The sequence below is a fragment of the Lissotriton vulgaris genome, chromosome 1_2 (assembly GCF_964263255.1).
Source record: "Lissotriton vulgaris chromosome 1_2, aLisVul1.2, whole genome shotgun sequence".
Lineage (NCBI taxonomy): Eukaryota > Metazoa > Chordata > Amphibia > Caudata > Salamandridae > Lissotriton > Lissotriton vulgaris.
The window spans coordinates 330544922-330559026 of NC_141686.1; the positions used below are offsets into that span (position 1 = coordinate 330544922).

The 14105-nt window shown below is 52.9% G+C and overlaps 1 protein-coding gene across 1 annotated transcript; it reads right to left on the bottom strand.

The window, feature by feature from the left end:
• Positions 1–796: 796 nt before the first annotated feature.
• LOC147736664 (glutathione S-transferase P 1-like) lies at positions 797–12234 on the bottom strand. Its single transcript, XM_086953423.1, has 6 exons — positions 12035–12234; positions 6742–6848; positions 5462–5549; positions 3223–3326; positions 1520–1627; positions 797–1438 (listed from the first exon to the last, which is right to left on the bottom strand). The coding sequence occupies exons 2-6, from the start codon at positions 6826–6828 to the stop codon at positions 1250–1252; spliced, it is 576 nt and encodes a 191-aa protein (XP_086809549.1). The 5' UTR covers positions 6829–6848; positions 12035–12234; the 3' UTR covers positions 797–1249.
• Positions 12235–14105: the final 1871 nt, after the last annotated feature.

The window sequence follows — 14105 nt, forward strand, 5'->3', positions numbered from 1 at the left end:
ACAGTCAGGGGGCGCGGATCCATTTGAAGGTCTTGGAGGAAGCGCAGGCAGTTGAAGCTAGTGGAGGAGACGCGACGAGGACGATGCCAAGGTTTTGTGCTTGGTCTGTTGGGGTGGGTGGATTCCAGAGGGCCACCAGGTGTTGTCCAAGGCAGAGTTGCAGGGTCAGAGGATGAGGATCTCAGTCTTTTCCCAGTTGATCTTCAAGGAGCTGTCTTTCATCCATGTTGCCACGTTCTTTCTTCCTGGAAGGAAAGTCTGCGGTCTTCAGGATTCTTCGTGAGTGAGAGGATGAGCTGGGTGTCGTCTGCGTAGGATACAATGCTGATCCCATGCTGTCTGATGACAGAGGAGAAGGGCCATGTAGATGTAGAGCGTGGGGTTGAGTGAGGAGCCTTGGGGGTACTCTGTAGTGGATATTGGTGGGTTTGGAGAGGAAGGTAGTCTGATTCTCTGGCTTGCCAGAGAGAAAGGATCGGATCCAGTCAAGGGCAGCTCCTTGTATCCCGCGTTATGAAGTCTGGCTGCAAGAGTGCGATGAGAAACTGTTGAAGGCTGTGAAGAGGTCTTCAAGGATGAGGGGTGGGGTAGTTCCTGGTCTACTTCCTAGATGAAAAACGTGCACACATCCGAGCACAACACTAGATTTGCAGGTGTATGGCTAGCATGTGTATATAAAGCCATACATGCTACAAACATACAGCTCCTAAGCAACACTGTAGGGTGGGAGGGGGACTTTGTGTTGGGTAAAAGGCCAGGACGCTTCTTGCTGGGGAAGAGAAGTATCTAAAATCTTGCAAAAAGAAGGCGAGCGGTAGTTTCCTTTCACTGTTCTTCCATCTCCCACCCCTCCAAGAAGCAAGAAACATTCACAATTCAGAGCACTTATTTACCTCCAGTGGTACAAAAAAACATTCAAAGATTCACATTATTTGGTCCTTCAGAGACGGACATTTAAGAGATCATGTGTTCACAGACTGCCCATTAGTTGTCCTGGTTTACAAAAGTTATTAAGAGCTGAACTACTTCGCTTCCCAAAGAGCTACACAAACGCTCACCCCTGGAGAGCTCCATGCAAGTCTTTTGAGACCTGAAACCTGATTGGGGTTAGACAAGTGCTGGTGAAGGAGTCCTCAGCCTAGGTGCAGGCAGCTACAGGGTGCTTTACCACCTAACACTTGGGAGTAAAGGCTACTTCGAGTTGGGTGCAGGTGGCCAGCATCCACCAGTGATCATCTCTGACTGGGGATCACCGTTTCCCATTCCCGTTGATAGGGCGAGCCTTGCGGGCATCCGACTCCAGGAAGGCCTTGAGGTTAGGTCGTGCAGAGAGGCGCTCAACGTATGCGTGGAGGAGAGGGAAGTCCTTCAGGCAGTCTGGAGCGAGCACCAAGTGTGCGAGCAGGATGTCCAGGAGAACATAGTCTGCGTACGAGATCTAAGGGAGAGAGAAGGCAGAGTTAGAGGCAAGACCCTGGAGAAGATGGAGGTCAACCACCACAAGAGACGAGCCACTTACCTTGTTTCCAACAATGAACCCTTTCCCGCCGTGATTCTTGGACAGGAGACACTCGAAGGGTTGAAGATCTTTAGGCAGGTTTTCAATGTATGGAGCCTTTCCATCCTCCTGGGGGAGGGGGAAAAAACTGACTTAGTAATCAAGATCCCTGGTCATTTCAAGACTGGGGTTGAATGGCATGCGACATCTACAAATCAATATTCCTTCCGATTGAGGCTAAGTGATGTCAATGAAACAAGATCCCAGAACACAACCACCCAATCTGATCAGACATACAAGAGGAGGTGGGCAAGGGGCCCAGAGTGGAACCCACCAAACAGAATCTGGGGAGCAAAAGAATGATAGATCAACCCAGATCCTTGTGACTGGGGGTGGGTGTTTGCTTTGCCCAGCATTTCGTCCATCAATTGTTTCTTTCTCAAGATGAATTGTGACCAGACAATTCCAGTCAGTTCTTCCATGGTAATGCTACCCTACATTCAAGTTAATACATCTAAACAACAAGCATTGGCGCGTTGGATGGCCAGGAGCCAGTGGTAACAGGGATTCCGTTTACCAGTCACACCAATGTTACCGTGGTTTGTACTGTCCACATGCCTGCCACCCTTACTGCTACACAGGCTTTTAACTACAGTTTGGGACTAGGTCCGCTTAAAAGATAAACCGTGGCCTTTCCTGGAGCGGACACTCCTAGAAACAGAACGATTCTTTGCTTGAAAGAGGCCAGGACCTGATGGAGGCAGTACTCGACGCCTGATTGGCGGTTGCATGTGGTTAAAGTGACTTAGTCTATCCTCAGAAGATGGTTTGGGACCTATTTTTGGGTTCGCTGAAACAGTCATTAATACTACTCCAATTCAGAAAAGTTATACAAGTGAAAAAGCAATAAATGAAGGCCACGCTAAACGAGTGGGGGCGGGTTCAATGGAGGGGTTCATGGCAGAGGGTAATAGTGGTTTGATTGCTGAGAAGCTGTGCTTTATTTTTTAGTGTGTACTTTACATTTTGTAAACGTGGCTCTTGGCTCTGATAGTGTTCACTTTGAGAAAGAAACCCAAGTCAAGAATCTCTAGAGGAGATTCAGCTCCTCTGGACCACCACATAAGCCAAGAATTGGCAACACTCCTGGCTTACTGGACCAATGCATGTAGAGACAAGCATTCACATAAACTAACAAGGTATGGTGTAAACTGCACCTGTAAAAAAATTATGAATAGATAAATGCATTAACAGAACGAAATGGCTGGAAGGAAGAGCAGCGCTTGCCATGCCCCACACCCCCACCGCTTCGATACTGGGCAAGGCTCGGGTGGTAAAGAGGAAATCCATGGAGGGGCCAGCATCAGGTGTGAAAACAATCAAGAGGCTTTAGAGCGAAGGTTGTCCTGCAGCAGGACAAATGCAGAGAGGACAATACTGCAGCCAGAGTGGGTCGAAGGGGATTCACATGCACCATGCAGGGGGTGTTGAGGGAGGTGCGGGGGTGCGTCCTGGAATAACCAGGTCACCAAAAGGGTGTAAAAAGGCACAAGATGCATTTTTGGAGCTGAAGCACAGACTATCAAGGACCAGGGTTGGCTTGAGGGACCTTAACAACCAGGCGCCATTTTATAAGAGTCCGTGCCAAGTCCCAGGAGCAAAGTGCACAGACGTGCCCCCTCCAAGGAGGGAGACAGCAGGCGGGAGAGGTGGTAGCGACTCACGTAGTTCTGGTAGATCATCTTGAGGTACTTCATGCGCAGGTCTTCTACGCCATCGGCGACCATGTCCATGTTGGCTGCTTCATGGTTGTCCTTTCCGTAGAGATCTGGAGGAACAGGGAGTGAGCGGGTTAGACTTTGGAAAGAAGGGGGCCCCTACATACCTAACCTCTTAAGTGCTGCGTCAGGGCATTGGCCGACGGCAGCACTACCTCCCCAGTGCTGCGCACGACCATTGAACGTCCATTCAGCACTAGTTCCAATGGGCAGCGCAGCACTGGGGAGGGATGTTAGCGCGCATCAAAGGTGCTAATGAACTAGCTATACGCAGGGAAAAAGAAACACATTAGGAAAAGGACTATACCAAGTTAAATGAACATATGACAATATATTCTAGGTGTAATGCACAAACATAACCACTTATTGTGATCTATGAACTGATCAATACAGATATTACTATAGAAATATAGATTTGTTTATTTTACAAATCTTTTGAATTTAGTTCATATATAGTGACATTAACAAAATCAATTTACAAAACTAGAATTTAGATAAAATGATTCATATTAGCAACACATTTCCAAAATGGACAATAACTATACAGTAGATGTAGAGTTGGAGGCAATGCGGTAGATTTAAGCTACGCACGTTTCGGCATTACTGCCTTCATCAGGAGACAGTCTATTGCACTGAAAGGCAGTATATAGCAACTTGCTCAACAGAAAAAGCAATAACAGGTTTCCAGAAAATGGATACAAAGATTAGTGCGGAAGGCTCTTCAAGGTCTCAAATGTTACATCCTGATGGGGTTTAGAGGACTAACGCCGGCTGTAAAGCGAAAGTGCCGATTGAAAATTGCGATGATTTTATTAAAAGTTGATTATAGGGCACTGCGATTATATATCTGGGCAAAAAGTTACGTAGATGGACGTCCGTCTGTATCAATGTGGGCAAACATTAATGAAGACTATTATTTACAGCGGGATGCCTTGTAGTTTGAAGATCAGGTCTGTAAAATGCCGCCTGGAAATGGCCAATGGATATCCCATAAGCTTTAAAATGAATTCCTCATGCGGCTCTGTCCAGATAGCGATAGCCCGTAGTTCCTCAGGAATCGCCATAATTATGTACATACAGGCTCTTTCACACTCCGACATGGACCTTACATGCACGTTCACAGGCCCTTTGCAAACTCTCCACCAGACAGGAGTCCTGAGGATGGAGACAAGCCGCTCCACCCACGCCCTCCCGCTCGATTCAAACAGGGCATTTTCCTGCCGTTTTGCTAGTGGAGCTGAAGGATTCAGTTACAATTGGACAAAGGCGGTATGAAGCGAGGCGCTTATTGGCTGCCCCTTCAAGACACCAGAACCAGGCTTGTAGCTCTAACAGAATCCTTTTAGGCCAATAGGTCTCGCTTTTGGGACTGTATAACTATTTGGTTATGCAGCACAATATCCTTGGTGCAACATTAACTGTTGCATGGTTAAACACTTATAAGGTCACTAAGGCGAGCCCTATTGGCTATGCCAATGCTTGTTCTCCTTTGCGCACACTCCCTTCCCCTGCTGTCTCTGCACGCCCTGTCCTCCGCTGTAGCACCCCGTGTTCCCTCCATCATCCCTCCCTCTTCTCTTCTCCTCTCACTCTTGCATTCCTCTCCCCCTTCAACCCCCTTTCTCTGCTCATCCTTTGTCCCTCTTCCATTTGTCCTCTGCCACAGCCCTCTGGCCTCTGTTGCTCTCCCTTCTTCCCTCTCTGATCCCCTGGACCCCCGCCCCCCCCCCCCCATGCTAACTTTGGAGGTCACTGCTCCCGGACAGCAGCCTCCGAGCTTTGAACACAGTCTGGGGTCCTGGGAGAGGTTGGGCTGTAAAGTTCCACAAGTCATGAATATTTTAATCTTTCTAGAAATGTTAAAGACTAAGAGAAAGGCAGGAGGGAGCGCGTGCTCTTCTGACAGGTGCCCATTTTAGGCTTCGGCTCCAGAGACCAGGTTTCCAGACATCACAACATTAAGTGGTAATTGGCTAAAAATGTAAAACATGCATTGGCATAGCCAGTAGGTCGCGTCTTTGGGACCTTATAAGTATTTAGTTATGCAGCACAATATCCTTGGTGCAACAACATCAACTGTTGCATGCAGTGATCCTTAGCAAGGAACAGCCTTTCAAAGACACTTCCTGTGCTAACGCCCCCCACCCCACCAGGTTAGGTGTCCCCTCTGCCAGACCCCACTCACCGTGGTTCCGGGCCAGGTAGCGCAGGATGGCGTTGGACTGGTACAGCTCAAAGTCTCCATCTTTAAAGCCCGGCAGCTGCCCAAACACCTGCGAGGGGCAAGGACAGGGGGTGAAATGAACAAGCACCTAGAAGTCCAGGACAGAATATCTGCCCTCCATTTCCACCCGAAACCAACATTACCTGGCCTGCTCATTCTACCCCCCCAGGACTGCTCCTCCACCACTGGAGACTGTCCCTCCGTAGCAGAGGGGCTACTCCCTCCACCACCAGAGCGGCAGCTCACCACCCCCTCCACAATGACAACTGACCCCCCCCCCACCTTCTCTCATACTGTCCTGCTCCGAGACTTCCAGGGACACCAGCGTCTCACCAGATTCTGCCTGGGATCCTTAAGTGTGGGACTCCCTGCCACTAACCCCGTAGCGCCTACATAAAAGGATTGCCAGTGACTGGCTCCCTACTGGAGCAGGCCACCTAAATTGACCATATTCAACTAGCCACGTTTCTGGGTGAAGTTTCCAAGTACAAAATGTGTTGAACTTGCCAATGCTTATTCATGGTTTACAATGCGGCGCACCATGGGGCAAAAATGGACAGATGCGTGATGCATCTGCTGCCGTAAGGGCGGCGCATTGCTGGAGCTGTGATGCAGCTCCAGCAAGGCTCAGGGTGCCCCTATGCCCAACACGCTGCGTCAATCCTTATGCCTGCTTCAAGTAGACGCAGGGTTTTGACGCAGCATGGCCTGAAAAGTGGATGAGTGAAATCTTGTAGATTTCACTCAGCCACTTTTAGGAGGAGTTCCTATGCCAGAACGCCTACATGTGGCGCAGGGCTTTACAACGTGACGCATCTCTCTAGATGCGTCATGTTGTAAATACCCCGCACCATGGCGCTGGCTTTGCGCCACCGCGTCACAAAAGCGACACAACGGCAGCGTAAAGGAGGCGCGAGGGGCTTGTAAATCTGCCCCTTAGTCCCTAAGCAGCAGTGTGGCCGACCTGAACCCCACACACCAGGCTCAGGAGGAGGGGCACACTAGCACCTTCTGACCCACGTCCAGGCGCTGGGCCTCAGGCACCCAGTCTCTCCTTACACCCTGATCCACTGGCAGACCTGAAACCCACAAATTACAGCATGGAAGGACCGGCTCAGCGCCAGGAAGCGCGTCCCAGCGCCTTGGGGTCACCTCCAGGCGCCTTCCAGTCACCCTCGCCTCCAAGATACCGACTGCCAGCCCAGCTTGCACCACCGCACCCCGGGTTCAGTCAGACTTACGCATTTCTTTTTGAGGTCTCCTTGGGTCCAGTGGTCAAAGGTCACAACGTCCTCCTTCCAGTCCTGCCCCTGGTCTGCCAGCAGCATGCAGGCCGCCTCCGCGCGACCTGGAAGAGGGCAAGAGGTGGCATTAGAGGTGAAATAAACCATGGGAGAGTAAGCCAAGGGGCAGCAAGCAAGGGCAAGAACCCCAGAGGCAGCTAGCAAGAGGTGCCCTGAGGGGCAAGAATAAGAACCCAGTGGGGCGGCTAATTTTAAATTGTACACGTTTGTTCACTTATTTCGTTTTATGGTCCCTCTGAAGCTGAACTGGTCCCTCCAGACTGGCTGACACCCCTCCCTGCCCCTTGACCCAGATTGTCCCCCCCTCCAGTCTGGCTGATGCCTGATGTCCCACCCTCTCTCCAGTCTGGCTGATTCCCTGACCTTTGACACAGATTGTCCCCCTTTGTTGGACCCTGTTGGACTTGGCCCTTTTGGCAGGTTCACCCCTAAACTTCTTGCTTTTAATTGTGACCTGATACTAGTTTTTGGCTTCTGCGCACTTTAACTCTGTGTCCCAGTGTAAAGTGCATGCGCAGTCTGAGTGCCAGGGTCAGTAGGGAGGCGGAGAATCAGATATCTGTCAGGGAGCTCCCTGAGGTTGTAGACAAGAAAATCTGTAAGGAAGTGGCCTTGGGGAGGGTGGCGGGCCCGTTCATGTCCCCCCCCCCTTTCCTGATTTTGTGGTGTCTCCCTTGGGTGTGGTCCCCAAGAAAGAACTGGGGGCTTATAGGTTAATCCACAACCTCTCCTTCCCAGAGGGCAACTCCGTCAACTCTTGGTTACCAGAGGGGGCCTGTTCCATCTCATACTGTACCCTGGATATGGCTATTGACCTAGTGAGGAGGGAGGGGGCCTGGCTTGCTAAGGCGGACATTGAGGCAGCCTTCCGATTATTGCCTGTGCACCCGGACAGCCAGCACCTGTTGGGCTTCAAGTGGAAAGAGGGGTACTATTTTGACAAATGTATGCCAATGGGTTGCGCCGTCTCTTGCGCTTTCTTTGAGGCATTCAGCACTTTCATGCAATGGGCCCTCTCCGCGAAGTATGGCGTCACGGCTGTGTCACATTCCCTTGATGACTTCCTTTTCATTGGGAGGGAGGGCACGCAGGAATGTCAGGAGGGCTTGGATTGTTTCGACTTGGCTAGTCACTTCGGGGTGTCATTGGCGCCGGGCAAGACTGAAGGTCCGGCTCAAGTCTTGACTTTCCTGGGCATAGAGCTTGACACACTCATGGGTGCGTCTCGACTCCCGGCCGAGAAGGTTCTGGGACTGAAGCAGGACATTCAAGACTTACTGGGTAGAGACAAGGCACCGCTAGGGGTCATTCAGAGTCTCCTAGGCAAACTTAATTTCGCGGCCTGAGTCATCCTGGTGGGGAGGGTGTTTGCAAGACGTCTAGCCAGGGCTACTGCCAAGGTCCACAAACGCCATCATTTTGTCAAATTGTCTTCGGGCCTTAAGAAAGATTTGCTGATGTGGGCTGAATTCCTCACAGACTTTAATGGGACTGTCATTTGGAGGTCCCCGTGGGTGGAGAGCCCCGAACTCAGTATGTTCACTGACGCCTCTGGGCGGGAGGGCTTCGGGGTTATTCTAGGAGAGCTGTGGTGCGTGCAGGAATGGCCTAACGCCTGGCGCAAGCGAGGGATCACTTCTAACATAACTGTCCTTGAACTTTTTCCTATTGTGGTGTCATTGCATCTAAGGCCAGGCCCATTGTCCAACAGGAAGGTCTTGTTTTGGTCGGACAATATGGCGGTGGTGCAGGCAAATCAATGGTCAAACTGCTAGTTGCCCTTTAGTTCTGTGCTTACTCCGAGAACTGGACGGCAGGAGCCTGCGCTGCAATGTGGAATTTAGAGCTAGGCACGTTGCGGGGGTCACAAATGTCGCGGCTGACGCTCTCTCGTTTTCAGTGGGACCGTTTCCAGGCGGCCTGCCCACAGGCGAGAGAGGAGATTACCCCCTTTGCACCAGGACTTTGGCGCATCTTGGAGTGGAGCAGGAACTGAGAGAGTTAGGGGAGAAATCCTTATCCCCAGGAACAAGGAAGCGCTATGTTAGTCATCGGTCCACATTCCACAAAGATATTTCTGACTTAGGTTTGCAGGCCCGACAGAGTTCAGGCCTTCGTAGTGTGGGCCAAGAAACAGAAGAAATCACACTCCTGGGTCTGCGGCCACCTGGCGGCCATTAGTCACGAGTCAAGGTTGACCAGTGGGGTGATCCAGCCAAATCTTTTGTAATCAGGGCCGCTTTGAAAAGTTGGGCTCGGGAAGAACCTAAGATCCTGATGACAGGTCCCCCTCGCTGCAGGCCATGTTAGCGGTCTTGCAGCCGGTGGTACATTCGCAGTATGAGGCCGCCCTCTTCTCGGCGGCCTTCATTCTGGCATTCTTTGGGGCGTTTAGGAGCAGTGAGTTAGTCGCATGCTCCAAGGCAGATCGGTCTGGGGACGCTCTTGGGGTGGCGGACATTTGTTTTAAGGAGGGTCTGTCTATCACGCTCAGACGGTCCAAGACTGACAAAGGGTCAGTCATTAGATTGGCCCCCCTCGGGGATCCCCGTTACTGCTCTGTGTCAGCCTTACAAGCTTTTCTGGCACTACGGCCTGCGGGATTGGGTTACCTTTTTGTCCACTCTGATCTTAGCCCACTGACCAAATAGATGGATAAAATAATGCTTGCCTGCCTGGACCGGGCTGGTTTGTTGAAACAGGGAAAGAAGTTTTCTAGTCATTCCTTCCGCATAGGGGCGGCTACCTCTGCTTTCAGAGCGGGCTTGCAGCCAGACAAGGGGCAACTGGTAGGGCATTGGGAGTCGTCTTGCTATAAACGTTACATTAGACCCTGAACGTTTTCCCCATTCATGTACTTTTGTGTATTTTGTTTGCTGTGTTGTGATGTGGCAGTTTTGCCGCTTTGTCGTGTAATTGGACTCAATAAACATTCGTGAATATATTGCTTCTTTCTTTGGCAGGTTCAAGAGTGTGGGTCGTGGGGCACTCCATGGTCGACAGTTTGGGCCGGTGGGCAGCGATCAGGCATTGGACTTGTGGCTTTAAGAGCATGGACTGTGTTTGGTTGGGTTTCCCTGGCATGCGCTGGAATAGCTTGCTGTACCGGCTGCGGGAAGCCCTCGCTTTAGCAGGACCTCCTCCTCAGCACTTGATAATTCACCTGGGTGGCAATGACCGTACGAATCTGGGGAGATCTACTTTGCTGCAAAAGATGAAGACTGACTTGGGGGTCATCTGTGGGCTCATGCGAGATAGTGGTCTGAAATAGTGCCTAGGAGATCCTGGCGGGGCACTAATTCTAGCGAGGCAATTGAGAAGTCTAGGAGGCGGGTCAATGGTGCCATGAAAAGGTTCACTCAACGTAGAGGTCTAGGTTTCATCAAACATGACATGATTCAGGATAAAGTCAAAGGTTATTTTGAGGTGGATGGTGTTTATTGCACACCTGTTGGCTTAGACCTCTTCCTCCTGGATTTAAAAGAGGCACTCATGAACAGGGGTTGCAGGTAATAAGGGTAGCAGTGGTGGGGGGCCCGTGCGGCAGCGGGTACCACCGCACGGGCTGTGGCAGAGTTACTGGGCGATCCGGAAGAGAGGTGCAAACACTGTACTTCAGCGGGCACATAGGGGTGCCAGAGCCTAACCTGTAACCTCAGGGGAGGTGCAGGAACTCGTGTCGGCGCCCCAGTAGTCCTTCGGGCGGTTGTGGGCCTGTGCAACCGGGGGTTTGCCTAGTCACGCCCCGCAATGGGCGTGTCAGTATATATTATTGGTAATTGTGCAGCAGTTGGGTGGTTCGCCCCAGTGCTCCTTGGCTCATCAGGCGGGCAGGTGGCGAGAATGCGGCCTGCCCTGGATCGCCCGTAAGTTAACCCACCATCATTACATATGTTGTATGTAATAAACCTGCAGCAACTTTTCCCAAACTTAACACTTGTGTCTGTGTTATTTGCGGGTTTGGGCATTGTGGGGCGGGGGGGTTCTTGTGGCCCTGATGAGACTATGCTGTTTCTGTCGTGGCATCCAGAGATACAATACCAGTAACATCACACCTACAACCAGTGGGGTCCATTGGCTTTGCCAATGGTTGTTATTTGCATAAGCTACATAAGCTGCAACTATAGCTTGTATTTAATATAAAAGCTTCCACTTAAAGCCCAGGTGAGACCACGACAATGGGGGGGTTCGGCACGAGGCCCCGCCCCCTCGCGGAGGTGTGGGGGGCTCCAGGCGCCCCTCGAATCTGAGCTGCTTTGGGGCAGAAGGCGCCTAGAGGCAGCAGAAGATTGCTATGCCGTGTGACGTCATCGCCCCACCCCTTCCCTTCGCTCCGATCTTGTGGTTTCCAAGAAAAGGTCTCGGGGAGGAAGAAAAACCGGCTGTGCTGCCCCTCGGAGGGGGCATTATTCAGTAAAAGACCCCCCACCAGGCCCCCGCCCCCTTACACCCTCCACCAGCCCCCCCCTCCACCAGGCCACCCCTTACACCCTCCACCAGGCCCCCCCCTTACACCAGGCCCCCCCCTTACACCCTCCACCAGGCCCCCCCCTTACACCAGGCCCCCCCCTTACACCAGGCCCCCCCCCTTACACCAGGCCCCCCCCCTTACACCAGGCCCCCCCCCCTTACACCAGGCCCCCCCCTTACACCAGGCCCCCCCCTTATGCCCAAAGGCAGGCGGGAAGTGTATTGCAGCGCCAGCCCTGGAGACTGAACTGGCAATGGTGGGCGCTGTAATAAAAGTGAGGCGCTGGACAGGGGCCCGGCCCTGGGCACCGGTCGGCGCTGGACAGGTGTGCGCCCTGGGCACCGGTCGGCGCTGGACAGGGGCCCGGCCCTAGGCACTGGTCGGCGCTGGACAGGGGCCCGGCCCTGGGCACTGGTCGGCGCTGCCTGTCTCGATCCTCACAGGGCAGCGCGGGGCCGAGACGGCTCGGAGCGAGGCGCTCAAGGCACTTTATACAGACTTTCAAAATCTCAGGCGTGCCCGTGAACTTCGAGGGGGGGGGGGGCTGAACTTGAAGCGCTCTGGGGCCCTGCTGGACACGCCCCCACCCTTGAGGTGGTGAGACCAGCAGAGGAGAACATACGTCCCGGGGCCAGAGGGAGGAGAACGAGCATAGACAAGAGGAAAGGGGGGGGGGGGATTAGAAATACTGGGCCCCCAGTGAAGTGCAGCAGGTAGACAGTCAGAGGCGACCCGATCCCGGCGCTGCCGCAGACTCACTGTTGCTCCTGGATGTCCCGGGTCTGCTGCTGAGGCCGGCGGGGCTGGTGCTGGTGCTGAGGCTGTCGTGCCTGACGCCGGCGGGGCTGGTGCTGCTGAGGTCGGCGGGGCTGGGGCTGGGGCTGGTGCTGCTGAGGCCGGCGGGGCTGGGGCGGCGACACTTCTGCTGCTGCACCTGTGGACTGGACAAGAAGGAGACCAGAGGAGCCGGTTACATGCTACGGGTTTTCTTTTATACGCCTCAGGGAGTCACATGACCAGTGCTGAGTCATTCCCCAGCAACGCCCCCCCCTCCTTAAAGGGCTAGGGACCCAGGCCGTGCACTGATACTGTGCACGCAGAGCGCCAAGCGTGGCACCCGGGCTGTACACTGACCCACTAGTATGCGTGACGTCTCGTGTGCACCCCCCCCCCCCCCCCTGTACACCTATGGGCAGTGCCCGAGCCCTGTGCATCAGATGACGTAATAGACTGAGCACTGAGTTACAAGCTGTGCACTGATAGTGCACGCAGACTCTACTCTGTGACTGACCGTTCACCTGGTCTGTGCACTGAGCCCATGCACGAGCACTGTGCTGGCGCAGGCAGACTGTGCTCTGTGACTGACCGCTCACCTGGTCTGTGCACTGAGCCCATGCACGAGCACTGTGCACTGAGCCCATGCACGAGCACTGTGCTGGTGCACGCAGACTCTGCTCCGTGACTGAGCGTTCACCTGTCTGTGCACTGAGCTCATGCACGGAGACTGTGCTCTGACGGTGCACGCAGACTGTGCTCTGTGCACTGGGCCCATGAACGGACACTGTGCTGGTGCCGGTGCACGCAGACTCTGCTCTGTGACTGAGCGTTCACCTGGTCTGTGCACCGAGTCCATCCACGGAGACTGTGTTCTGACAGTGCACGCAGACTGTGCTAGCACCGGTGCACGTAGACTCTGTGACCAGGCATGCAGACTGTGCACTGAGCTCATGCACGGAGACTGTTCTCTGACGGTGAATGCAAACTGTGCACTGTGGCCATGCCCAGACTGTGCCTGTTACAAATGGGATTTCTGTTCGGCTAGGGCACCGGCCGAAGCCAGGCAAAAATCTCCCTCTAGTCAGGATAAGGGAGTTACACTCCTAAAAAAACCTCTGCTCACCCCCTTGGTAGCTTGGCACGAGCAGTCAGGCTTATCTCAGCGGCAGTGTGTAAAGCATATGCACAGAACCCACAGTAATACAGTGTATGCACTTCAAACAACACCACACCAGATTAGAAAAATATCCAATATTTTTAATATATTTTTTTATAATTAAAAGAAGACCAAAAACGACAAAAATCCACAGTCCTGTATGAAAAAAGTCTGTAGTTACCAAAATAAGTTTAAAGCAAAGTTCCTCGATGTTGGTAGCTTCGTCCGGGGCTACCATGTCATTGTGAACAACAAATCCAACAGTTCTGACTGCTCGCGGGCCAACTACGGTGTCGGCAAGACCCGCAAACAGTGCCTGTGAGGAATGCAGGGTGATGAGGCCCTTGAAGTCCCTCTCATTGCAGGTCGAGCTCCTCTCTGATGGAATCAGGAGCGATGGTGTCGGCAGGCGGTGGAGGCTGCCGTGCAAAGTGCAGCGGTGCTGCGTGCGGTGCCCTCAGGCCGCGGTGCGAGCAGCGGCTCGGTGGCGGCGTCAGATGGCGTCGTCAGGGAGACCAGGTTCACGGAGCGAGATGAAGGCGGTGCTCGTCACGATGCTGGCAGGTCCAGGGTGCAAGCAGCGGCGTTGTAGCTGAAGCGCTGTCGTCAGCCGGCGTCGGTGGGCCCAGGCTGCGGAGCATGTGAGAAGTTAGCCTGGCATATAATGTCCACTAGTTCTAGTGGGCACCTTGCACCAGTCTAATCAACCCTTATTGATGGTGGCTGTAAAGTCAACCTCATAGAAAGCTATCCTAGTGGTAGCATGAACCAGCAGTCTTCAGGCTAAGACTTCAGTAGGCGAGTTAAGCAAGTTGTTTTACCAATTATAATCCCTTGAGTACCAAATGAAAGGACACCACACAGGGTATATACCAAATATATATGTATTTAATCTAA